Here is a 26,275-nt window from a genome sequence, read left to right as displayed (position 1 = left end):
TGACCTCAACAAACCTGCTAGCACACCAATTTCAGTTGACAGCTGCCAAGGCTGCCAATGCCGCCGATAAGCAATAGAGATGGCAAAGTGGCTATTTTATAAATGTCCTTATGACACTAGACTAGTATGCCTAGATTAAAAGTGTGTATCTACTGGCGAATATCCCGTGAATAAATTTGTGGATATCTACGTTTAGTTTTTAATTTAGATTAAGCTAAATTTATTTAATTGCCAATCAGTTTTGAGTTTTTAATTATACCCGATACTCAAAATGAGTATTGGGGTATATTAGATTTGTGGTAAAAGTGGATGTGTGTAACGTCCAGAAGGAATCGTTTCCAACCCCATAAAGTATATATATTCTTGATCAGCATCAATAGCCGAGTCGATTGAGCCCTGTCTGTCTGTCCGTCTGTCCGTCCGTCCGTCCGTCCGTCCGTCCGTCCGTCCGTCCGTCCGTCCGTCCGTCCGTCCGTCCCCTTCAGCACCTAGTGCTCAAAAACTATAAGAGCTAGAGCAACGATGTTTTGGATCCAGACTTCTGTGATATGTCACTGCTACAAAAATATTTCAAAACTTCGCCCCGCCCACTTCCGCCCCCACAAAGGACGAAAATCTGTGGCATCTACATTTTTAAAGATACGATAAAACCAAAAACGCAGAATCGTAGAAGATGACTATATGTTCTAGAGTGTAAAATCTCAACCAGATCGTATAATTATTATAGCCAGAATCAAGAAAACAATTTCATTCTTTCTCGCTCTGTCTCTCTCTAACACACAGGTTTCATGGTCGGCTTTGCCAATTGCAAAATATGAGTTCAAGGATCTCAGAACCTGTAAGAGCCAGAGCAACCAAATTTGGTATCCACACTCCTGTGATATCGGACCTTGACCGTTTCGTGTCCAAATTTCGCCACACCCCCTTCCGCCCCCGCAAAGGACGAAAATCTGGGGCATCCACAAATCTCAGAGACTATTAAGGCTAGAGTAACCAAATTTGGTATCCGCACTTCTGTTAGATCTCACTACAAAACGTATATCTCAGAATTTCGACCCACCCCCTTCCGCCCCCACAAAGGACGAAAATCTGTTGCATCCACAATATTGCACATTCGAGAAAACTAAAAACGCATAATCATAGATAATGACCATATCTATCAGATTGCTGAATCTGGATCAGATCAGATCATTTTTGTAGCCAAAAGGAACAAATCAATTTGCAGTGGCTACGCAGCCCCCGACGTCACGCTCAGACTGATTTTCTGTCTCTCTCGCACGCACTCTTTGTCGTGTCGTTCAATATTAGCGGCGTCTGCCGGAGAGAGCCATACTGACTTAGTATCGGGTATAACTGTAGAGTTGCGGTGTCCGCAGCAACTCACAACGTTCCACCTCGTTTTTTATTTATTTTTTTTATTTTTTATTTATTTTTTACATTTTTTTTTATATGCCGAGCATAAGATAATACACAAATAAAATTGAGATACGAATTATATAAACTAGATTTAAAATCAAACTGGAAATTAGCTTACAAAGTAAACCAACTTAGAGTTCATAACGGGTGCAATAAAAGGAACATACATAAATAAAATTTTTTAACATTCTAACATATTTGGAGCATTCGCATTGCCGTCAGTCGATTCGCCCTCCGATGTGGACGTAGTACAAGGCTTCGAATCATTATACTGTGAGCTGCGTCGCCGCTTCAGCATTTTTCCTGGAGACGGCGGCGGGGGACCAGAAGAGCTGCCGGGTCTAACCAGATGCCGGAAATTGTAGTGTACCCAATCACGGTAATTGATCACCTGCTGGGGGACTTCCACTATGCTATCCAGGATGGGCCCAGTTATCTTTGTCGGGTCAAGGTCCACCAGGCGGGATAGCTTCTGGAAAGCAGCTTCGAACAATTTCATTACACTCAAGGCTGCGTACGAGCTGCGTCCAATGTCGTTTGACGGTGTGATCGGGTCCTGAATGCTTAAAAATGACTGCCAGTTATAGTTGCCCATGGTAGATTTCAGTTGTTCCTTCGTCTCACAGCCTCCCTTGCCGGTTACCGAAATCGCGTACTTGTTGAAGTCAAATTTGCAGCCATAGTACTCCAGGAACTTGAGCAGCAGTATCCCCAGCCTGTTGTTATTGCTGTACTTTTGGTTGCTCTGCGATTGGTGCTGGAGAAAGCCGATGCACATGAGGGTAATGCCGTAGGATGAAATGCCTCCCGAGCGATAGACATCGTTCAATCCATGCATAGCCAGGAACTGCTTCAGGACCATAACTAGCTTTGGCAAATCGGGAAACTCGTGAATTAAGTCCTTGATCAGCTCGGCTGCCTTCACGCCGGATCCCACATTGAAGCTAATATCGAATTTGATTTGCGACACGCGCTCCGTGAACTTGACCACGGGGACTGCAGCTGTCTTCACCACGTTGACTGTTTGCGGATCCGCGACGCCGCGTGCCACAAGCTCACTCTCCAGCTCGTACAGTGGAGGATTGTACCAGTAGCTCCTACGGTTCTTGACGACCAGATCAATGTCCGAAAGCGGCAAATTCAGCCCGGTGCGAAAGGAGCCAAACACTTCGACACTGGCTCCTGGCCATATGGAGACCAGCATATCTTCGATGCAACGCACTGCTTCTGCGCGCAGATAGAATTCCGTCGCTGTGGATTGGATAAAGTTGTAAAAATTTTCTATTTCCAAATGCAGCAGACAGAGCGCCGAAGTCCCATTGCCGTATAAGTTGTTGGCTAAGCGCCAAGACTTCGCTTGATTCGCCGCGTCAGACATGACAGATAGAGGTCCTTATTCTGCCACTAACCGAAATCCAAGTCGTCTTCCAGAAATGTTATACTACTTATCCACCTGCTTGTTGTTTTCAATTTTTTTTATACGAAACGAAGCCGAAGCAGCGAAACGGCAACAGAATGATAGGAAAAGGGGAAAAAAATGCCGGCACCGTTATATAGGGATGCCAGCTGCCTCGATTTTGATGCTGGAACTGTGATTACAAAATTGCGAGAAATGAATGAAAACTCTATGATATAATATAGTAGAAAAATATATACTGAATATCTGTAAAGATTTTAGAAACAATCAGAAAGGGCTGCTGCGACAACGCGTAGAAAAAATTATGTTTGCACGGTGTTCTTAATTGTCATTCTAGTTTTTTCTAGGAAAATATAAATCCATTGATTTATAAATAATAACGAGGGGAAACGATCGCTGTTCGTAAAAGGGACGAATTGATCTGTAAGATAATGCGGAGAGGTGCGATCTCCCAGCAATCTCTCCAAATTTTGCTCGTACTTATCGTGAGGAGGAATTTTTGAATACACTTATAACAGTGTGATATCACAGGAGTCTGGATACAAAATTAAGTTGAACACCCTTTTGGGTGTTCCACACAACCAAATTCACCATAAATCGAGTATATCCCTATTATCTTTGAGTACCGGGCATAGCTAAAAAATTACTAGCTAAAGCACGATTGTGCAGTGAATAATGCAAATGCCAGATAACGAATTAGAAGCCACGCGTAATCGTGCGAGCGATGACTGCAAGGAGAATTGCAAGACAAGGAATTCAAAAAACAAAAACAATTAAAAGAGAAAATTAAAAACTTTAATGAATTTGTTAGCAGCATGTTAAAGCCCCGCATTTCAATCAACCAGAAAGATAAATCATATATGTATGTGTGCGTATTGTATGTGTAAAAGTAATTGAACAGTTAAATCTAAGATTATTCCTCCTCCATGTGCCGACGATGCTGCATCTGTAGCTCAAAGCGACGATTTAAGCGCACTCCCCGTATGAAATCTCCGGTCTTCTCCTTTGGGGCACTGGAGCTCTTGTACATTTCCATGTGTCGTTGGCGTCTCTCTGCCACTTTATCCTTAAACGCTTCTGTTGGCTTCTGTGCTGTAGTCGGAGCGAATGTACTGGTTGCCGTAAATTTCTTGACCGCGGATGTTGATAAATTGAATGGTGGCTTCACCACTATGTTGCTGCCACTCATCAAGGGCAACCGGCTTTGTGGCGGCTGCTTTACCTCAGCGGCTGGACGGAGCTCAGGTAACTGCATTTTGAATGTGCATTCAGGCTGCTTGGTTACTGTCGGGTTGCTGGCCCAATCAATTTTCTTGAGAGCCGGTGGTCGAGAACGATCGCCAGACGCCAATTCACTGGAACTTGGTATCTTCTTCACGGATGATCCAGCTCCTTGCGTTGGCTTCAATCCTGAGTTAATCAACTCCTTGGCGCGCACTTCCTTGCGATTGACGTGGTCCACCAAATTCTCCATCGTGGAAAAGTGCTTCTGATGAATGGCTGCAAAGTTTGGAAGCTTTGTTCGCTTCGTCACCTTGCACGGTGAGAGCACTTTGTTATTCTTAAAGAATTCTGAAAAGGAGAGCATATATTGTTGTATTTATTGGATAGGCGAAAGGTCGCGATCGGTCCTTACTTGGCGGGGGAATCCTGCTCCCCTTCGAGCGGCTCTCGTCCACAGACTTTGAGCGCTTGCGACGGTTTGTGACATCTGGAATTAGTTGTATAAGCATATGACATAAATTATTACAAATATTCCAACTTACTGCTGGTGTTCAGACCCTCCCAGCGCTTATCAATGCCATAGACATGAGTGACTTCAATGGGACTACGGAACGAGACCGTTTTCGATTTGATATCTTCCCAAGTGGTGGCTGAATTTGAGCGTCGTTTCTTAATTTCTTTGCTTCCTAATTGGGTGCCAGGATCCGATGCCGCCACCGTCTTAGCGGATACACGCGACTGGGACTTATAAGGTGTAGGGAATCGATATCCCTTGGAACTATTGGGACCTGATGGTGTTGTGTTTGTCGCGAACTTAGTTAAATTCAAAAGTGTCTGGTCAAGATTATCCTCCGTTGTTAAAACAATTTTAATCGAGGGCTTCACCGACGTACGGGATTGCTCCGATTTGTGTAATACTGCATCTGTGATAACATTTTGTTCGTCACTCTTTCTTTCATCAGCGTCGAAGGTCGTGTTGAGCACAGATTTATTTGGATCGGCAAGATCATCATCGTCGAGCATAATCAGAGATGGCATTTCGCATTCAAAGTCATCTACCGCTGATTCATGTTCGAATTGGTCCATAGGCTCAAGTGGACACAATCCCAGATCATCCAATGTTGCATTATGGACGCCCTGTGCAGGTTGTTCAGTTGACACTACCTTTATTTCCTCTTTGTCATCGTTATCGGTCAGTGAAATCAAGCTCAGGTCTTTCACGTCCATCAGAATTGGCTGTTTGGTTGATACCATGGTCTCCTCATCGGTTTCATCGGCTGTGATGTGTTCCACTCCGAATGAAACTAAGCATTGTTCATCGTCATCACCCAGATCTGAATCTTTTTTCTCGGTGTTAGTATCCTCTTGCATGGTTTCAGTGGAGATCTTATCCCCATCTATATCTGAGGATGGCTCGACAACAACACCAGGTTTGACGACTTCGTCGTCTTCCTCTAACGCAGTGGTATTGACCTTACTAGAAGCGCGTTTGGACTTACGACTGCGCTTACGAGAATTGCGGCCCACTTCTGCGGCAGTCCACATCTGAGTAGGTTGCTCTTCAGCATTCTCGTCCAATTCGACTAGTTTGCTTTTTATTTCCTTGCTGGCAGAACGTAGCATAATATCGTCGTAGTCGATCGCCGGTCGCACACTCTTGCGCGAACTGCGTCTCGGCGTTTCATTTGCCAGATGCTGTCTACTTGTTGGTGTTTTGGGAGGATCTCGATTGGTTGGCGACACCAATTCAGGGTTAGCTTTGTTTTTCTTACAAACGTGGCGAGTTTTCATTGGCAATGGTGTATCTTGCTGTACAGCACTTTGTTTGTTATGTGGCGTCGGCGTCAGGACGCTCAAATCATCCTGATGCAGGTCTAGGAATTGTAAATGCACGATATAGACTTCATGGAAAATACGTGTGTTCAACTTTCTGCTTACCAATAATAGATTCCATTCCGAATTTTGTATAATATTTATAATGAAACAGCACAATAACAGGAAAATGCCAAACAATCTTTCCGGGCTGTACGTTTATTTCAAAGCGTTAGAGATGTGTAACCTGTGTTACTTTTCGATAAGATAGACGGTCCGACCCTCACAAAATATACCAAAATATACCGTCTCATTTTAAAATTATACCGTAAATATACTGACGAATTCAAGTTATATATATTCCTCGATTTTGATATTCCGCCGAATATTACCACCAGCTAGATAGATCTCTCAGCCCTGCCCACATAATTTTATCCAATTATTTTAAATACTTGACTTTTCCTGCTACGGCTATAGATACTATCGACTGGATACGAGAGGTGCTCGAACTGAAAGGAGTTGGCATTTTATGACCGATACATAGCGAAAGCAACAATCGCAACGATTTCTCGATTGTTTCAGTTGAATTCAAATAAACTAAAATACATAAATGAAATAAACTTTGATAAATTTAACCACTGCACCCACTTGACTTGAAGAGTCTTTTTATTATTAATCAAAATGAAGAGAACGGATAATTTTATAATAAATTTATTTAAAAACATTATCCGAATACTTTAACATGTGAGCTGCCTCATGTGAAATAAAGCTAGCATCGAGATGGCATCAACGACTAGCAAATGAAATGCAATTCAATAAATATATTATACTCCTATGATCCATTTGTGGCACTTTTGTAGATTAGCACTCTTCGATTATGGGAGTGGTCTGCCTGCTCAGGGCTAGCTGGTAGGCTACCTCAAAAGCTTGTCCCAAAGTCAAAATAATTTCCTTAGCCAGCTCCTGTAAGGTAAAATAAGTTAAGAAGCCGGAAATAGGGAATTGGTATTCTACGAACCAAATTATCGACCATAAAGACATGGCAATAATGCAGATCCTGCTCTTTGGTTATATATGCAAAGTACCGCAAGTCTTCAGTGTCCTGGCAGACGCAATTGATATTCTCAATGTCATGGGAGCAGAGGGCAGTCTATTGAAGAATGGATAGTTGAATTATTTAGGGATAATATATTCTGTTTTTACCTTTTTCTCATGATCCATAAATTTAACACCGATACATGAAACTGCAATGTCCACGTTGTGACGCGTCTGCAGATTGGCAGCCTTCAGATATTTTGTGGAAGTTGTGCAATTCTCGAGAAGACTAAAGTCACTGACGCTCGCGGCTGATTTCATGTTCTCATCGATCTTCAGCTTCTGAATGGACTTGCGCGTAGACAGTGTGCCCTGCAATTGCCTTATAACCGTCGATCCGAGATACTAGAAAGAAAATCTGATTTAAAAAAACTGCACCCAATAGATTTCCAGACAAACATACAAACAGGGAGTACCGTATTTCGCCGTATATTAGGGTGTACGGCGAGTGACACCAGTGGGAGGCGGAACTCTGGCTCTTGCCCAGTAGGAGTTCTGCCGGATTGCGTATGTGTAGAGAGTATCGTGGGTCATCAGCGGGCAAGCTCTGGGGTTCGTCGACCTCCTCCTGCTCCTGCTCCTCGGTATCTTGATCGTATTCTGTAGATACTTCATTTCCGATGTTCTCAAAGATGGTATCAATCTCAGCCCAGACACGAGAGGCGCTGAAATCCTCCCCCAAGGCAGAGTATCGCTGCTTGGACAGACTGCGGCGATGGTTCAGGGCATGTACAGACCTCACCATGCTAGGCGAACGTAGAAATTCTCGCTCCCGGGGCACTGAGCCTCGCCCATCAGTGGTGTCTGCAGCCAAATTCAATGTAGATCCCTTGAAAAGACCCGCGAACGGAATATCGCCTACAAATTCCTCCACATGATCCGAACTGAAAGAGTTCGTGGTGCGTGCCGATTCACTTGATTCCAAGGCGCTGTCCCTTCGCAGTGTCACGGGCATTATATAGTTCAATATCGTGTGCTCCGCCTCCGTAACCGTGGGCGGCGGATAATCTGGCGTGGGCGAATGACGAACCGTTCGCAGTTTGCTGCCGCTGCTGTTGTTGTTGCTGTCCACAACTGCGGTTTTCGCCGGCGCTCCATTGCTCCCTTCTTCTATCACCACGAGGTTCGCATAGTCATTGGATTTCCCATTTATGTGTGTACGTGGCATCGGAGTCGGAGGAGATGCTAGCGACATTTCCATATAAATAGTCACAGCCTGATGTCGTGCTCCAGCTGTAAAGGAAAAGTCATTAAAAATAGATCTTTGAACAACCAAGTAGTCACTCTCCGAATCAATTGCTTTTCCTGCTGTTAATTGGTTTCTTTTGTACTTACAATTACTGCTTGTGCTGGCTGAGTTATTGTCATCACTGGCGGAACCATTTTTCAACAGATTGATGTACTCGTAGGATCGCGACGGCACAGAGGCACTGGAGATATCGCCGAACGTCTGGAAGCTAGGCAGATGGGGCTGCTTGTAGACAGGCTTGTACGACTCCCAATGATTCCTGCTGTCGTCCTGGATTGTGTGGACATCGTTGAACGATTTCTGCAGTGTGATTGGCTTCATGGCCAGATCATTTTCCGGCAGCTTGGTGTATACGTCCAGCGAGCTTAAAGAGTGCGAAAGTCCGTTGGCTTGATCTTGGTTTCTATAGGGGAGCGGTGGGGCGAATGGGGTTATGGAAGAAAGACCATTAAGACCAGACCGGTTAATTGAAGAGTGTGTGGAGCAATCGATTCTGACGATGATGGTAGTGGGCGTGGGCGTGAGTGTGTGGGTGCAAGAGTTGGGATGAGTGCAGTGCGTTTTCCGAATGACATGAGCTGCAGAGCAAGGGGTTAATTAAGGTCACGACATTAACAGACACATTACGAGTGAGTACGACAAACAGACAAACAGAATGTGGTGGTTGGTATGGGCGTGCGTGCCACAAGACATGGTTAGGGCACTGGTGCTGGGGCTTACTTCCTCTGCCTCGCCGAATCGCGCAGCTTGGACAGCTTCTGGCGCTGCGAGTTCTTTTCAAACAAGCGCTTCGGCAGCGACTGGGTGCTATTCTCCACGATCAAATCATCAGCAACCATTCGAGTCTGCTGTGCCATCGCCTGGTTGGTGAACTCTGAAAGAAATGGTAGCCGTTAGAAGCTTTGAAATGTCCAAGGCGTGGCCTCCTCCCACCATTGATGACACCCACAATGTCGTATGTGACGTGAGGGGGATAGTCCGAGAGTATATCCAGGGCAGTGCGCCCGTTGCCATCTGTGGCGTATACAAAAATACCGGCCTTTAGCAGGGTGACCACCACAGACTTTTTGCCGCACAGCGCCGCCTCGTGAAGGGCGCTGCCCGCATGCGTGAGTATGTTGACATCAACGCCCGCCGCCAGCAGCGTGTCCACCACCTTTTTGTGTCCATTCCGACTGGCCAGATGCAGACATGTGTGCGTAAAAATGTGCTTCGTGGGCGACGTTGCATACGGACTGGAGTCGGAGTATCCCAGCAGCTCAGACAGATCCCTCTTATATGGCAGTATAAGATCTGGATAGACCCGCAATAGCGTTTGTACCACCTGCAATCGTCCAAATTGGGCGGCCAGATCCAGAGCCGTCTGGAAGCTATTGTTGCGTATTGCCGGATCAGCACCGTAGGAGAGTAGGATGGCCACGACGGCGTTGTGACCATGCTGGGCCCCCGAATGCAGTGGGGTTTCGTTCTCGATCGTTTGGGCATTGGGATTGGCACCATTGGGGCTGTGCATTAGCAGCATTTTCACGATTTCCTGGTGGCCAGCCCAAGCGGCAAGAAATAGCGGTGTGGAGCCACGAATATCTGGCACATCCAGCTTGGCATTGTGGGACAGAAGCAGGCGGACAATATTCCCATGCCCGTTGAGGCAGGCATGGTGCAGTGATGTGTATCCATTCACATCTTGGCAATTGATGCTGGGACTGCGGCGAAAGCTGAAATATGAGATCCACACTACATTTAGTACGTAAACTCAATTGAAAATACTTTGTTTGGCTGACTCACCTCGACAAAGGCCCGTGACGTTTGGATGAAAGATCCAGCAACTTGTCGACCGTTCGGATGTCTCCACTTCTTGCTGCCGTCAGCAAATGCTGATCCTTGCCCATGGGAGCTGCGCTGTGTTTAGATTACTGGAGAAAAATAAAAGAGCGAAGAGCGCACATGTTAGTGTCTTGTTCTACATTGAAAGGAATGAGATCATCGCAAGAAAAATATTGAGGAACCCAGCCCCAGCCCCAAATTAGGTGGCAGGCATAATCAGCTGTTTGTTCGCCCTTACTGTAAACAGAGAACCTGTCGATTACTTGGCATGTACATATACACACATACATGGAATGTGGAATGGTTTGGAATGTGTGTATGTGTGTTTGTTGATTTAGGGTCTGCGCTCCACTCCGCCTCTTCCAAGGTCATCAAACGGCATTGGGACAATCAATTAGAGTGCGGTTCCACTAAATATAGATTTTCTCAATTATTATTTACCGACTGACTATGTCCGAGTCCAGTTTTAATGTGCGCTGCCATAAGCGACTCACTTATTGTCCCCAACGATAAGAAATCATTCGCGGATTGGGGATCAATTGTATTTACGTGGAACCGATCTACCCTAAACCCCAGTGTTGTATAACATTTAAATGGAGCAGTGGTGCCATGTTAGCTTATTTGAAGCTAGATAGCTTAAGCTAGAAGCTTTAAGCTTATTTTATATATTATATTGCACATGTTTGCACATTTAAATACAAAAAATAATTAAGGAGTGGCTACGCAATGTGCCATCTGACCCCACAAAATCGTACTGCTGCTTTTCACTAAAAACCTATTGTGTCTTGCATTGAAGCATGGCACAAGAAAGTCCTCAAAAACAGAGGAGCAGAAGGCAGAACTTGGTTCGTACATTGCTGATCACTCGGCCATAACATAATGTAGTGGAAAAAATTACGTTATTAGGTTAGGTTAAGGCGGTAGCCGGGAGGGGGGGGATAAGAGCCTCCCGCCCCCAAGCTCACTTGGACCTATAAAAGGTCCGTTGTTATTACGTTATTACTCTAATGAAATATGAAAAAAAAATTAATACAATTAAATTTTCCATAAATTTGATGTGTTTTTATGGTTAGCTTTTTTAATTTTTAGCTTATTCTAGCTTATTTTTTTTCTTCAATCTAGCTTATGGCGACTCCCGAAATCTGGCAGCACTGGACCTACATATGTGTTATTAAATTCGAGGACCTAATCAGATTATTTTGGTAAAAAACCCCTCTTATTGGACGTTCGTATGTGTTGTAAGCGTTGATATGGCAACAAGAAGGGCGTGCGTATTCATTTAGTGCCAGCTCCAGCAACAAGCGATGACCGTGCGCGGCATAGAAGCAATCAAATTGAACATACCGAAGGCAAAGGGCGACGCAGCAGCCATCAAAACAAACATTCGCGAGGAGAGAGGTCAAGCCATTGAACCTGGACCCGACGAAGCCAGCGCCAGCACAATGACCTCTGTGGAACGGTATAGACTTGAGTGGACGCAGCTGCTGGAGAATCTTGATGAGAACCCGGAGACCCTGCGACTGGCCGCTTTTAATGGCGACCTGAAGATGTCCAAGTTTCGCAGCGTCTACTGGGCGCTGCTCCTGCGCGTCCTCAATGCTGAGCATAGGAGCTGGCACACCCAGCGCCTGCAGCAGCGCAGTAGATACGAGAAGTTCCGGGTTGACTATGTGCGCAATCCCCACGAGCTGGCAGTGTCCGACGACGACCCCTTGTCGCAGTCAACGAAAAGCGTTTGGAACCAGTACTTCAGCGACCAAGAGCTGTTCGCGGTGATACGGCAGGACGTGGTGCGCACCTTCCCCGGCGTTGACTTCTTCCGCAAAGCGCTCGTCCAGAACGCCATGGTCAATATCCTGTTCTACTACGCCCGCGAGCATCCCTACATGTGCTACCGCCAGGGCATGCATGAGATACTGGCCCCCATTATCTTTGTGATCTACAGCGATCACCAGTCGCTGCTGCACTTCAGCGAGATCGCCAAGACTGACATAAACGAGACCTTGCTGAACGTCCTCGATCCTGGCTATCTGGAGGCGGACACATAGTACGTCGTCTGCCATTGCCCACCCACCATTAGCATAATCTGTTCTCATGTTTTGCAGCTCCATTTTCTCGCGTCTCATGGCCTCCGTGGAGTCGTACTATCGAGTATCGAATCTCGTTTCCACTCCTGACGGCCACATTGAGCAGCTAAACGAGGTGCGTCGCAGCTGCAGGCTGCAGATGCAAGACAAAACAATCTTATCGCTCTCTTTCAGGCCTCCAGCGATAAGGAGCAGCAAACCGAGGTGGAGGTTATCAGCCAGCTCAACCGTATACGGGACAAAATACTGGCCAAGCAGGACCAGCACTTGCACCATTATCTGCTGAAAATGGAAATACCGCTGCACATATTTGGAATGTAAGCTTAAATTCGAGACATCCCATCGTCATATATAATAATATATACCCGTTCGTACATTAATGATCTTTACAGTCGCTGGCTACGCCTTCTATTCGGACGGGAGTTCATGTTGTTGGACCTGCTGCTGCTGTGGGATGCCATTTTCGCGGATAGCGACCGCTTCGACTTGCCCAACTACATTCTGGTGGCCATGCTGGTGCACATACGAGATAAGCGTGGGTATTTCCCGGCGTCTGGGTGCTCTTGTAATTACCCGTTTGATTGCAGTGCTGCTCAGCGACTACACTACGTCGCTGACTTATCTCATGCGATACCCGGGCAACGTTGACGTCAACTTGGTGTTGCGCCATGCTCTCTTCATGCTCAATCCCAAGCAGTTCGATTACCCAGCGAACGCCTTCACCTGTGTGTCCTTTGCCAACAATCTTCCAGCCCCGCCAGTTGGGGGGCCATCCGCACGCCAGCAACGTCTGCGTACCATCTCGGAAACATCATCCAGTGGCAGTCAAGTCGATCGCCAGATCACCTACATGCAGGAGCGCAATGCTGCCGATTCCTCTGCTCTGGCCAAGCTGCAAGATGCCCACCGCGTTGCCATGGATGGCTACCTGGAAAATGTAAGTGACTCCCCTCGTATGCACCTTACGATCTCGACATTATCGCCAATCCTATGACGATTTCCCAGAGCCCAGAACTGCTGCGGCTGGAGTTGAAGAATGCCCAGACTGTAATCAAAATCGCTAGAAGCAAGCTGCAAAATTACCTGCGAACTGTGCGCCAGCATGTGGCGCCCAGGCAGGGCAATGAAGAGCTGAGCCGCACGCTGGACGGAATTGAGGAGCTTTGTAGTTTCCTCGACGTGAAATTCATGTTTCCACTGCACACGCGCTCGGCGCCAATCGACCAGGCACTGGAGGCTAACGAACAAAAGCAGCTGAACAAGACCAGTGCCAAGACAAAACAGGAAGTAGCCAGAGCCTCGCCGTCCCCCTCATCTACACCCACGCCTGCGGCCGTCTCCAGTAGTTACGAAATGCCGGAAAATGCTTTCATGCACAGCTCGATGCGTCGTCTGTTGGGCGAAATGCGGGAAATTGAGTTGTCGACGATAACAAGCGACGAGAAGCCAGGAACGGTTGTGCAGAATGGTCTTCCGGCGGCGGAACCCCAGAAGCGGCACCTCCCAATCACCAATCTGCGGTGATCTGATCATATTGACTGAACAAAAAATTATATTAGGTGCAGCAGCCACCTAGTGGCTGCCAAGTGAACGAACAGGTACTATACTTTTGGAGTCTGCTAATGAAATAAAGCGATACAATTTTGAAGTTTTTAATCTAAGATGAAAAGATCTCGTGTAATGGTGTTTGTGTTTGAAGTCCTCTCAAATGGCTCGACTGATTTTTAGAACAATTTTTGTTTCAATGCGAATGACACACAACATTTCTTAATCGGGCTTTTTGTATTTTTGTATGAAAAACATCCACTTATCTCCCATACAACGTTTTAATACGTCTCTAATACAACGTATTTGTGAGACTGTAGCATTACTGGGCACTAGTTCGGAGGTGGTGATATCACCCCTCCCTAACAGATCAGGAGTACTTTCATTACTGACCCTTACCACCCATTTTTACCAGCAATGTTTACCTCCGATACCTATACAATGGGTCGTGAAATGGGGTGTGGGTGGGTGCTTGTAGCTAGTGAAATCGGTACCCATCTAGGAGGCTGTAAAATGTTACAGTAGTTTACTAATTTTTATTTCATATTATTTATTCCATTCTGTATCAGTAATAATTTGGTTATTTTTGCTAGAATTCTAACTTAAGTTACATTAGTTGTAGTTTAGTGATCAATTTGTGTGTGTGTGTGTTACAATAAGAGGCAGCAAGGCGATACATTTTCATCGTCGAACGAGTAAAGCAACAAAATGCGAAATTGTACAGCAGAAAGAACAGACGAACGAATCCAACATGATAACGAAAATGTGCGTGTGGGCGTGTCGCAATTGCGGGACTCTCAATCAGAAGAAGCGCGAGAAGAAAGAAATCAAAAGAGACAATTGGAACGAACACATGCGGCTCGGCGCAGATGAGGTGGCCGATAACGACAAAAAGTACATCCAGCATTTACAGCCAGATATTGAATGTTTCGCTCATCCGAACGTGCTTATCCGACATGGCTATGGATAAAGAATGTGGTGTGGATCCAGATTCAAACCCTTTCCTGTCCATTTGCACATTAAAATCATGCAGACATCGTTCGGAGCAGCAGGAATTCTTCAAAATAATGTGGTAATCCGTTAAAAGTTCAATTTAAAATAGAAGTACAAGTGTACTAACAAGAATTCTTCAAAATTGCTGCCACACAAAGCTGGGCGGTGGAGGAACGTGGCGGCTACAAAAACCTCAATTCAGCAAAAGGCAGTCTGGCGCATAGTCGTCGAGCGGGACGACCCGACACCTATTGAATTATTCAAATTCTTCGAATTTACGCGTAGGTAAATGTAACTGGCGACAGAAGTGGGATTGAAGAATTATTAAATTCGGGCTTTGCCGACAAGTTTTTCTGCAAAAAAAAAGTACACTCGATTGCTTTTCGAAATTAATATTAATAATTTTAATTTGCCGGGTCAGCTTAAAATGTATAAATTAAAGCGGTACGCTTAAGTGGAAGTGTCTCCGAAACATTTCCCAATAATTGCCGTTTAAGTTGCATTAAAAACAATTCAATTTTTTTGGTGGCAATTAAAAAATAATCACGTACATTCACTTATTTTGTACGGCTATATAACAATCAGAATATCGGGGATACACTGGTATTTGGAATATAATAGTCAGGCTGAGAGCGATCATAGAGTCCAAGGAAAGGTACTCTCCCGTGCATTCATCTTTAACATAAATATGTTCTTAAGACAGAAATCAGCTAAATGGGGGGTAAAAATATATATGAAATGGGGACAGGAAAGAACATCTAGTGGGGGAAGTAAACAAGAAACTAAGGGCATGGATGGGGGAGTACATTCTGGTAATGTATGGTCTGCGGGTGCTGCCAATAACTTATGGCTGCGATGGTCTACTGATTGTCAGCTTCTGATTCTTCCCAGTGACATTGTTGTTGTTCTTCACGGCCCAGGTCGGTTGAATTTTTGCCCCTCCATTAATGTTGGTTGGTGGAAGTCGCAAGTGTTGGGCGGGGGGCGGCTGTTTCACAGTCTGTGTCTTTGAAATGGATATCATCTTCGACTGGTTGCCATTGTTTAGACGGATCTGACGCATCATTGCCGATGGATTGCCATTAGGCCTATCCGTCTTGACGGGAGAGGCTGAATTCACGGTCGTGTACGTGGATGTGGTTTCCGTGGAGGTGTTGACGCTGTGGCGCCCGTTCAAGCTATTTGGTGTGGTCAGCTTGTTCAGGGGGACGCAGCGTACTGCATCGGAGTCTTGCCGGCATGACGCTTGCATGGAGGCGGACCACAAGTGGCGTACGTTGCTCAACAGATCCTTGGCACCATTGGAACCATTGATAGTCACCTGACCCTTCTTCTGTGGCATGGGGCTGGACTTTGCCGGGGTGGCGCCAGAGCTGGCATTCTCAATTTCGTTGTGGTTCTGCTGGCCACTGTTCTCATCGGCTAGGTCGTTTATGGAAATGGTTGTCGTGTTAGAAAGCGCTGGCGACGAAGAGTCGGCTCCATTGTTAGGGGAAGCATCAGAACCAAGTGTCTCCGTGCTCTGGGTGACTACGCTGGCGGCCGTTGCTGCAGCAGGGCCAGGGGCCACGATGCGCTGCATGGCTCGCACTTCCAAGCCACAGACGAGCTGCATGATCTTTGCCTTGCCTTCGGCGGCAAGATCTGCCGGCAGGGCTTTCATAGTCGGAGAAATACTGTCAAAGAACAGATCCATTACGTGCCGGGGCCCTGATGGCAGAGACGTTATCGAAACATTGGGCGAACCCGGCGCCAGCGCCGTGGAATCCATCTGTGGTGCCACCTCTCGCTCCAGGTTGCGAAGGCGCGTTACAATGTCGAAGGAGGAGCAGATCATGTCCTTCGCCATGTCCAATTGGCTGCGGTCGTCCGATCGCTTTCCCACAGAGTCGCGCAGGTAGCGCATGATGCGCCGTACCTCCATCGAGCGGCGTGAACGCTTAGACGGCGGCTCTTCCGTCGTGCTGCCTTCAGATCTAGAAGCAAGTGAGCAAAGATAAGTGATGTCTTCCTTTCATTCGATTCCAATGCACTTACTTGACGCTCAACGCCCCATCGCTGTCCTGATCCATTTCCATGGCCGAGTCCTGCACCGCGGCCGCACCAGGGTTGGCCGAGGTGTGTTTTGCAGCCGCGGCCTGAATCATGTATTTCTCGAGATTTTCAGCATGTTTTCGCGAGGCGTCGTGCTGGCGCAGAAAGAACACCTTGATGGGGAGACGGGAGTCGCAGATGCGGCATTGACAGTGGTTCTCATCGGTGGCATCGGGATCCAACCAATCGTACTTAGCCTGCAGCTCTGCCATCGCCGCCTTCTGCTTGCTCTCGGCACTAGTAAGCGCTGCCGCCGTGGCGACAGCGGCGGATATGACCTCTTTGCTCGCTGCGTCTGCTGGTTTGCCACCTGTGCGCTTCCTCTCCATGCGCAGCCGCACGTGGCGAGACGAGCGCTGATGCTTAGACGCGTACTTGGAGGTGGGCAAGAAGACGGAGACCTCGCACAGCTTGCACCAGCCGTAGTTACTACGCTGCTCGCTGCGCTTGTAGGAGAGCCAGGGGAAGCGCTCCTTCCACACCATCACCTTACCCTTAATTGTGGCCGGAATTGGATGGCTGGTCTTGCTGAATGGGGCGGCTGACTTTTCCTGCACGGTCCCAGAGTCCGTGTTGCTCTGCTCCTCGTCCCCTTCGGCCTCCGGCAACCGGTTCCGCTGTTTTTTTTCCTGTCGAAGCAGCTCCTGGCGCAGTTTGTGCTGCTTAACCAGGTTATTGTGGCGAATACTGAGATCGTGTCGCGCCTTGCCCGACTCGTTGTAGAAGCGCACGCGACAGAACCGGCACAGCTGTGTTTTCCGATCCTTGGAGTAGCGCAGCCAAGAATAGAATCGAGCCCCAGGCCTGACCCTGCGCTTCCTCGGGCCTCTTTGCTCCGCAGAATATCTAAGGGTAGACCTAATTGTAAGTTCTGTGTCCGAGCTTGTTATTTATAGAGCTCACGTACCCCTTTGGCGATTCAGACCAATCATCGTCATCTTCATCCACTTGGTATTCGGCATCACTAGGCTCGCTTTCGCTGCGGCGCACTGATGGGGCTGGTTCGCTGCGCTGCTCCTCCCCATCCTCCTCCTCCGCATCGGTAGTTCCGGTATGTTCAGACCTGAAGGCTGCCACGGCCGCCAGATGCTTCTCAGAGTTCTCGTGGTTCTTGCGCTTGATCTCAGAGTGCCCGTACACGAATCGCTTACAGCAGATGCTGCAATACGCCTGACTGGGGTCCTCAGGATCGGCTACCATCCAGGGATGCAGTTCGGAGTAATGCTCCCAAATTCCTCGATTTATCCTAGATCTGAAGAACAGTAACGATAAGGGTAACAGATGGCTGGGGACTCAGTTCAAGGAATGTCTCACCTATCCGGGTTTTTATTAAGCAATACGTTCTGGCAGTGAGCGTTGGTTTTGCAGTGACGCAGGAAGCTAGTTATCGCCATCTGGCAGTTGCAGAGGGTGCAGCGGCATTGCTGGGGACTCGTGTCATCCACGAGCTCGCACCAGCGACTGGGATCGCTGCTGGCATCGACTTCCCCGCCAACGACTGTGACAACAGTGCTGTCCCGCCGAGGCACTGGCTCTTCCTCCTCCTCCTCCGGACCGGTGGGGTGGTAGATACTGGCACTACGCTTGCGCTTGAGCGACTGTTTGCCCGAGACTCTTAGCTGTCGCGCGGCCTCCGAATGTCCTTTGGTGGCCTCGTGCCGCTTGCGTAGGTACAAAAACTCCACATTCAGCTTCACGTTGCACCATTTACACAGGCCAATTGTACCCTGGAGCTGGTCGCGTTCCAGCCAGGAATGACACTCAAGCCAGCGCGTCCAGTTGAAGTCGTTGAACAAATCAGTCTCCTTGGCGCGCTTCTCTTTCATGGCCGCCACATAGCCGTTAGTGCCGAACTCGTGCTTGATCTCGGCATCGGCTTGCTCGTTAGTGCTGCGAAAAAACCCAGGACGAAAGTCAACAATCAAATATGTTGGCGGTAAACATATGGTGGGAATACTCACGCGGCTTGGATTTGCTTCTGGCTCTCCTTGAAGGCCAGGTAGTTTGTCTCGCGCTCCTGATGGTACAGCGACATATTGTGCTGCTGGATGTACTTGGACTTGTTGTTCACGTTGAGTTTCATTTTGCAATACAGGCAGAAGGCATAGTTGCCATCGCTGTCCTCGTGCAGCACCCAGGGCCAGCGTTTCATCCAGATTAGCCAGCGATTCTCTTTCACTCGACTGTGTGATGTGCCAGCAGGAACGCCATCATCCAGGCTGAAATCATCTTCATCGTCCTGACTGTCCGCATCGTGATTATCCAGGCGCTCGAGGAGCCCCATTGGGTCAACGTACGAGTTGTTGCTCTCCACGTCGCTGCTCACCTCGGTTTTGGTGGACACATTTTCTTTGTCCTCAGACAGAGGGTCAATTTGAGACCCAATCGGCAGCTCTTCAACCGTGGGCACATTGTCGTCCAATTCATCAATATCTGAGTCTTCTACTAAAATAACGAGGGGGACCTCCGTGTCCATAGCTCCTTCCACATCCATGATTTTCAGCTCGTGTTGCGTCGTTTTCAAGCCCGCATCTGCCGACGCCATTTTGTTGCCGGTGTCGGGTACCTGGTCGAATTTTTCAACGAGTGCACTGTGCTCATCCATTACGATCCCGAGAAGCCTGCAGGCACTCGCAGTTGTCTAATCCACACAATTATAAAATCACAGCACGCCGTCTTAAAGTTTAACAAAAAAATTCACCAAATTTGCACAGATGCGTCTGGAGACTGAAACAATAACAATCGATATTGCTACTCCAGCAAGCTGAATTCCATCGATATGCATCGATATTTCACTTCCCCTATTCGAGCCTTTTTACTGCATTCAAATGTAGTTATTTAATGTGACAAACTACATAGGCACAATATTTTATTATAATGCGCACATTTTAAGTGAACATCTGATGTTAGTGGAGTTTGGATTGATAGCAAGTCGCTTTCTTTCGAAGATATCGATAGGCAAAACATTACAATAGAATCGAGAGGGGTATTAATTTCAGACATTTGCTGCCATTTTAGCCTATTTAAGGCTAGATCTAGCTTATTTGAACGTATTTCAACGTATTTAGCTTTTTTATATCCTGAATATATTTTTAGGTATTTTATACGTATTTTGGTGTGTAATGGTATTTTAGAATTAATTGACAAATTGGACATATTTAAGGAGTAGCTGCGCAAGGTACCTGCGTATCAGTCAAAAGCTTATTGCTGTTTTTGCAAATAGGCTGCCAATAATACGTTACCGATTCGAGCGAATTGGTGGCAATAACCCTATTAGAAATGTATATTGCCTGTTTTTAGACTGTTTTCTACAATTTTTAGCTTGCTCTAGCTTGTATTTTTGTGATAGCTAGCATATTTTGACGCTCAAAATTTGGCAGCACTGGAGTCCTGGTCCCACGCCATGCTAGGGAGCAGATCCGACAATATCGGATCGACATAGCCTCTAAATAAAATAAAAATAGAGTAAAATAGGGTAAACAAAGTCTTCAATATTAACGTGTCAACATTGTGACTGTTTTCTTGTTTACCTTTTTCTTTAACCCTTGTTTTCGTCAAAATGCAATAAATGAGAGTACTTAAAAGTAGTTAGTCTTGTGGAAAATTGATTCTTCAATGGTATACAATTATGTGGGCTGGGGTGAGAGTTTTATCTAGCTAATAATATTCGTCGGAATATGAAAAGCGAGGAATATGTAAAATACAACTAGAATTCGTCAGTATATTTACGGTATATTTTCAAAATGAGACGGTATATTTTGGTATATTTTGTGAGGATCGGACCGTATATCTTATCGAAAAGTCCGCGGTCACACTGTACTGCACTCAAATTTGTTTATATTTTGCAAAAAGTGCATTAAATTAATGGCAAACTTACAGTTAACTCAGGAAAAACTGTAAGTATTCTTAACTAGCAGCCACTCAACTGTTGATGATCCGTGCCCATATTTCTCGACAGTGATGCCCTGCGCTCAGAGTACAGACCACGCAGGCCGTGCGCCCAGCTGAAGTACCCGAGACCGAAAACAAAACCGGAATACCAAGCGATATACCCATGGCTCCTGCCGGACGAGACGGATCCACATTTTGTCTTCTGCGCGGTCTGCGAGTGTCGGTTGAGCTGCAAGCGCTCCGACCTGGGCAAGCACGAGGGCAGCATCAAGCACTCGGAAAATGCACAGCGAAAGTCATTGGTTCCAAAGATCGAGGAAGATGCAGTGGCGGCGTCCGGAATTATGAATTGGGAGTACACAGACGAGCAAGAGGGCCTGATGCTGTATGGAGCAGCCCATGAGAAAAAAGAGCACGATGATGAAGACGGCGACGATGAGGCTGATGGGGATGGGGATGCCGATGCGGAGGTCGACGATGACGACACTGACCCAAATGGAGAGGGCGAGGCAGATGCAGATGCGGATGTGGATGCCCAAAGCGATAACGATAATGAGACCGAACCAGCTTCCAAACAACAGCGCCGCATATCCGAAAGTGATTCGCAACATTCCGGCATGCTGGACTATTTACCTCTGCACGTGACCATCAACGAGCTGCCCAGTCAGTTGCTGCCCGGCACTCCATTCCCTTCAGCAGCCACGGTGCCGCAGCCATGCCGCATCACCATCAAGAAGGTGTCGGCGCCCGTGGCTCAGATGGCCGCACCCAGCCCGCCACCAAACGTTGCGCAGTCTCATGAAATTACGTCCAAGGCTACCATCACGCCGTTAGCAGCCTCCGGCAGCTGTTATACGCCTTCCACGCGTCTGCCGCAATCATACGCCTCCCGGCAGCTCCAGTCGTACCAGCTGCAGAACCTCTCCTCCATCGCCCCGCCGCGCGACTCCCTAGAGCTGTTCTTTGACAGCATTTGCTCCACCGTCAAGTCGCTACCGCCAAAGCTAGCTACCGAGGGCAAAATCCGTGTCATGCAGCTGATCGGAGAGCTGGAGCTACGCGCCCTCAGCGACCAGGACTGCCCGCTGGCCACTCAACCTAGTCTCGATCTCGCCACTTGCGCACCGCCTACCCCAGATACGCCTGTCAGCAGCCAGCAGAATGCAACGGTGGCATCCACGACAAAGTAGCTCGCAGCATGCGGCCCACTCAACCCATGGAATCAGTTCAAAGCAGGCTCAAGTTGCTCTCGTTAGTACAGTAGACTTTGATAAAGTAGAGTTTCTGGTGCTTGCATCAATTTTTATAAGTTTGTTAATCGATTTTCATTAATAAATTTATTTATTAATTGTTATATTAATCTTCCTATCATCTGTAGAATGTCATCAGTGAGAGACGGTCGGTTTTATAAAAAGTAATTAATTACATTTAATTGTAAAGATTTTCCAAAGCAAGTGTTATAAATTATTCACTTAGTTGTAAGCATATATGTAAGTAAGACTGGATCTAGAAGGCCGGCTTTCCCTCCAACATGGCCTTGCCGCAGAAGAACGGAAACTGCACGCCCTGGAGCAGCATATCCGCGACGCCCTGCGAAGAGTAAAAAACGGAAAGAGTTTCTTGTTTAGCAAGTGGTGGATTGGAGCATATCTAACCGAACGTTATCGCGTTTGTCCACATTTTCCGTATAGCCCCTCCCAGTATCCCCGATAAAGTATGGCACATGAGTAATTGTGAAGAAATGTATTTTCTGTGATAAGCAACAGCCGCATGCAGCACCTGTTTCGTAGCGATGACCTCACCCGTGACGACCCCACCCCACACCATGCTGGTATTTCCCGGACTCACCGACAGGGCGGGTATGCAGGAGGCAAATGCATAGACCCAGATGTAGAAGAAGGCGCAGAAGAAGGCCACGAAGAAGGAGACGAACCAGAAGACCAGCAGCCAGAAAACAAACCACAGTGGATTGGGCATCTTGATGTGTAGAGTTTCTTGTTCGAAGTAATTCGAGCTGCAAGATAAGATAAATGAAAGAGATGTCTTTAAGAGGGTCGGAACCAATTGCGAATCTTATCAGATGACCACAACTCATTAAAATTAAAACTCTTGACTTCTGATTGCGTCTTAGTTGATAGTTGATTTCCATGAAGTAATACTATTGTTTTACTTGTATTATTGTAGTATTACTAGTCTGGTATGCATTTCGTAAGGCTTTTCCCCGAAACTGCATTTGCATGGCTGCTTTCTTTCAGCTAGATTTCACTTTTGTATACTTGAAAGCCCCAAGTTCGTGACAAGCACTCGAGCTACCAATTTGGTATGGCTTTCGAGCGTCAGAGCCGATTCTGGATGTCGCCGCGCCTGCCCAAAGAAGGCAGCTTGAAAGTAGAAGGCCTCCCGGGAGGGAGCTCTGAGGTCAGGGAAACATTTCAGTTTTATTTTGAGACTGCGATTAGAGAATCATGCTGATTACAGGCCTCCAGCTAGATGTCGTCATTATGCAAATATCGTTGCTAGTACTCATATTTTATGTAGTTTGGGGTGTGTCTTCGACTTAAGTCATCAGTGAAACAATTGTGGAACAACAACAAACCGGTTGGCACAATTAACACTAGGAATGAATACAATATTTTAATTAGCCAGGCACCCGCCAGTGCGTATCCCACATTTACAGTTATTCAGGCAATTAATCGCTGTACACTCAACTATGCGTGAAATTTATAAATACTTTTTTTTTTATCGCGAACACCCACGTAAGGCAATCAAAAACAATGCAAACAACGAAGAGCACGGAAAATCAAAACAACCAACCAACCAAAAGATTCAAAAGCTACTGTGAGATCCGTCCGGGAGGCACGAGAGACTCTGAGAGAATGTGTGATGGCAAAGTCAACACAAAACACAAACCGGTGCAACAAGTAGTTTAACCTTACATATGTAGAAGTCCATACATATATAGCTATGAATATGATCGCATGGTATAAGTATTTTAGGTGATCAAGCTATACGTTAGTATTCCTTTTTTTCAACTTCAATTTTTTTTTTGGCTCAAGCTAGCATATTTTGTCACATCTTTAGTGTCTTACAACTAGTTTTAATGGAACTTAACAATTCTGAAAAGTTAATGAAGGCAGCTGTAAATCGGTAATGAAAACTTTGCAGCTAAAGCATACAGTTTGGCTAATATTTATTTTTCGAAAGCGAAATTTTCCGATTTGTATCTATTTTGCTCGAAATGATGACTTCAAAAACTTGGGAGTAGGCGAAGAATATAATTTTCCGTTTGTTTTCATAAAAATAAATAGGCACAAAAGAAGATATTGTTTAAGATATATTTAATTAATATCTTAGTATGAACGCTCAAGAGAGTATAACCGTTTTAGCAATCATCTTCAGTACATTTTAAAACATAATTTTTCAATAAAATCAAAGCATGAACAGTAGAACTTTATTATTTGATATGACAATCACGCGCACTGTCTACAAAAGTTAGAATACGAATTGCCAGATTTGCCCTTAAAAGATAACTATATCAGATCACTTGATCATACATACTATAGGCATAGTAGCTGCAGGTGCTGGCAGTGAGGCAACCATCGACCAATTTATTGGATTGTTTATAGAGGGTTTTAAAAAGAAATATTAAAAAAAAATTGTAGCTCTAACTTTAACTACACTTTGCTACACTTTAACAAAATTTGTAAAAAATGTGGACACCATCTCGGTTTTCGTTTAAAAATTTTTAATTTTCATTGTAGCCTAAGTTGACAAACATTTCATCAATTCTATAATATAATAAAGCGAGGAGCTAAAATAGGCATTATTAAAGGAAAAACTCAAATATGTAGAAGTTATCATATTTCATCATATATTTCCCCGGATAAGCGGCCCGAGGCTTTAAGCTTCCGTTTTTCTGTCGCGCGAGGCTGTGGCCTCCTGCAGCGTCCTACCCTGTTTTCACCGCCTTTTCAGTCCGCTCGCCATCGGTACCTCCTCCGCGGGTGAATCCGCCATAGTTCCTCGTCCTCTCGGGAGGTCCAGGGATGTGCTCCTGGCAGGACTGTGGTAGCCACCGGCTTTCCCGCTGCGGGCCATGATGCCGCTGCTTTGTCGCTGAGTCGACAATGTGGAGTCCCGTCCGCTGCAGTAGGGATCGACGGCGCAATTTATACCCTACACCTAGCCATCGAGTCGTATTTGATTTCACCCCGCCAAAAGGTACTTTGTGGGAAACATGCGTTTGTCCTTTTTCAGCATCTTCTCAAAAACAGGAAAATAGTCCAAATATACACAATTTTTTTTTAAAATTAAAAAATTGTTGTTTTTGTTACCTTGATTAATTCCTGAGTTTTCGGAAAACCAGCCACTGTGGGTCGTCACACATTTATATGAAATGTTTGTGTTGGGTTCCGCAGCTCGATATTATCCTAAATCTATATACATAGCATAGCCAGTGGTGCGTCAGTGAAGTAAAATCCTATCATTGTTTGCTACTTGCACTGCCCACTGTACCAGACTGTAACCTATGTATATATGTATGTATGTACGTACATATACATATGCTCCCTCACAGCAGCAGTCTATGCAGCCGCTCTCTCGCGTCTTTCTTTCGCTCTCTGTTGATCTGTGGCCCTCCCGCTAGCTTTCGACATGGGCAATTCGGCACGCCTGCCCTTGAGTTTAGTCTTGATATTGCACGTCCATTGGGAAAAGTTCTTCAATCCGGCAACGTCTTTAATCTGACCCTATCTTTGTTCGAGGTAATAATCAAACAGACTCCTCGCGCTCTGGTCGTAAACCTTTCTCGAACCTCTCGTTATATACTCTATATTAAAGTACATACCATTCCCCACAATAAATCGTATTAAATGTATTAAAGACTACTAAAAAAAACAGGAAAGGTTTTTATAGTTAATAACTTGCAATGCCCTTATACATATTTATGTATAAAATCCGCAAAAAGCCTGTGCATGTGAAATTCTTGAGTTTGGTAACTTTGTTAATTCGACAAGAGGCGTTCGCTAAGATATACCTACCTCTAAGTTAGTCATACTATGCATGAGAGAGTGTTTACCGATGCAGAGCTTTCAGCTAAAGCTAACGCTGATGCTTTTACTCAAAAATATACCGAGAGTTGATCAACATGTTTAAAGATTGAAAGTTAATAAGTCCTTCAAATATCGGTATACAGTATATTCTACGGAAATGTATATTATAATAATGATATTGTTGACTACCTAATCATCATACAAAATATAATATAGTATAAATCTAAACTGCACCTCTGGTCATTACGATAGTTTGTACGTATAAAAAAATATTTATCTTATCAGCTAAACTTTCTAGAGACTACTTAAAGAGCTATGAAATTACGTTTCTCAATCGAATCTTAAAACAAAATTTAGTTGGACCTCAGTCGTAAGCTTTCGAATGCTGCATATAACAGAATTTCAGCGGCAGAGGGAGAGAGAGTGAGAGAGCGTTTTGTTACTGACAACAACTTTTGCACACAGCTGAAGGCTGAAAGCTCTCTGCGGCGCTTGTCAATGTTTTCATATCAAATTTCCTCCATGTACAAAAAAAGTTTCATCCCGGACGCCGACGCTTACTTTCTCCGCATTTCGT

The 26,275-nt window shown here is 45.9% G+C and overlaps 7 protein-coding genes across 8 annotated transcripts; 2 read left to right on the top strand and 5 right to left on the bottom strand.

The window, feature by feature from the left end:
- Positions 1-1,464: 1,464 nt before the first annotated feature.
- Positions 1,465-3,027, bottom strand: LOC108157480 (inactive non-canonical poly(A) RNA polymerase protein Trf4-2). The gene is made up of 2 exons (XM_017289565.2): positions 2,826-3,027; positions 1,465-2,667 (listed from the first exon to the last, which is right to left on the bottom strand). Exon 2 carries the CDS (start codon positions 2,618-2,620, stop codon positions 1,598-1,600), a length of 1,023 nt encoding a protein of 340 aa, XP_017145054.1. The 5' UTR covers positions 2,621-2,667; positions 2,826-3,027; the 3' UTR covers positions 1,465-1,597.
- A 608-nt stretch (positions 3,028-3,635) lies between these two features.
- Positions 3,636-6,110, bottom strand: LOC108156962. Its single transcript, XM_017288740.2, has 4 exons — positions 5,996-6,110; positions 4,600-5,931; positions 4,470-4,544; positions 3,636-4,405 (listed from the first exon to the last, which is right to left on the bottom strand). Exons 1-4 carry the CDS (start codon positions 6,009-6,011, stop codon positions 3,747-3,749), a joined length of 2,082 nt encoding a protein of 693 aa, XP_017144229.1. The 5' UTR covers positions 6,012-6,110; the 3' UTR covers positions 3,636-3,746.
- Positions 6,111-6,576: 466 nt separating this feature from the next.
- Positions 6,577-10,619, bottom strand: LOC108155620 (ankyrin repeat and sterile alpha motif domain-containing protein 1B). Of its 2 annotated transcripts, none has more exons than XM_017286548.2 (9): positions 10,479-10,619; positions 9,999-10,126; positions 9,147-9,928; positions 8,934-9,087; positions 8,300-8,616; positions 7,368-8,197; positions 7,073-7,309; positions 6,888-7,019; positions 6,577-6,832 (listed from the first exon to the last, which is right to left on the bottom strand). In XM_017286548.2, the coding sequence occupies exons 2-9, from the start codon at positions 10,100-10,102 to the stop codon at positions 6,731-6,733; spliced, it is 2,658 nt and encodes an 885-aa protein (XP_017142037.1). In that variant the 5' UTR covers positions 10,103-10,126; positions 10,479-10,619; the 3' UTR covers positions 6,577-6,730. The 2 variants fall into 2 exon arrangements, with proteins under 2 accessions (XP_017142037.1, XP_017142038.1); XM_017286549.2 differs by having other exon boundaries at positions 8,300-8,577.
- A 562-nt stretch (positions 10,620-11,181) lies between these two features.
- Positions 11,182-13,785, top strand: LOC108155621 (TBC1 domain family member 5). The gene is made up of 6 exons (XM_017286551.2): positions 11,182-12,084; positions 12,143-12,239; positions 12,299-12,441; positions 12,517-12,659; positions 12,712-13,061; positions 13,130-13,785. Exons 1-6 carry the CDS (start codon positions 11,342-11,344, stop codon positions 13,646-13,648), a joined length of 1,995 nt encoding a protein of 664 aa, XP_017142040.1. The 5' UTR covers positions 11,182-11,341; the 3' UTR covers positions 13,649-13,785.
- A 1,257-nt stretch (positions 13,786-15,042) lies between these two features.
- On the bottom strand, positions 15,043-19,665 carry LOC108155619 (protein suppressor of variegation 3-7). Its single transcript, XM_017286547.2, has 5 exons — positions 18,718-19,665; positions 18,071-18,646; positions 17,664-18,008; positions 16,700-17,602; positions 15,043-16,638 (listed from the first exon to the last, which is right to left on the bottom strand). Exons 1-5 carry the CDS (start codon positions 19,359-19,361, stop codon positions 15,507-15,509), a joined length of 3,600 nt encoding a protein of 1,199 aa, XP_017142036.1. The 5' UTR covers positions 19,362-19,665; the 3' UTR covers positions 15,043-15,506.
- An 877-nt stretch (positions 19,666-20,542) lies between these two features.
- Positions 20,543-22,662, top strand: LOC108157185 (bifunctional lysine-specific demethylase and histidyl-hydroxylase NO66). Its single transcript, XM_017289113.2, has 2 exons — positions 20,543-20,652; positions 20,715-22,662. The coding sequence occupies exons 1-2, from the start codon at positions 20,621-20,623 to the stop codon at positions 21,835-21,837; spliced, it is 1,155 nt and encodes a 384-aa protein (XP_017144602.1). The 5' UTR covers positions 20,543-20,620; the 3' UTR covers positions 21,838-22,662.
- Positions 22,051-22,646, bottom strand: LOC108157186. Its single transcript, XM_033389788.1, has 2 exons — positions 22,496-22,646; positions 22,051-22,237 (listed from the first exon to the last, which is right to left on the bottom strand). Exons 1-2 carry the CDS (start codon positions 22,622-22,624, stop codon positions 22,154-22,156), a joined length of 213 nt encoding a protein of 70 aa, XP_033245679.1. The 5' UTR covers positions 22,625-22,646; the 3' UTR covers positions 22,051-22,153.
- Positions 22,663-26,275: the final 3,613 nt, after the last annotated feature.

The sequence above is a fragment of the Drosophila miranda genome, chromosome 2 (genome assembly GCF_003369915.1).
Source record: "Drosophila miranda strain MSH22 chromosome 2, D.miranda_PacBio2.1, whole genome shotgun sequence".
Classification (NCBI taxonomy): domain Eukaryota; kingdom Metazoa; phylum Arthropoda; class Insecta; order Diptera; family Drosophilidae; genus Drosophila; species Drosophila miranda.
Note: the sequence above shows the minus strand (reverse complement) of the source record. Positions and strands in the feature narration are given on the sequence as shown.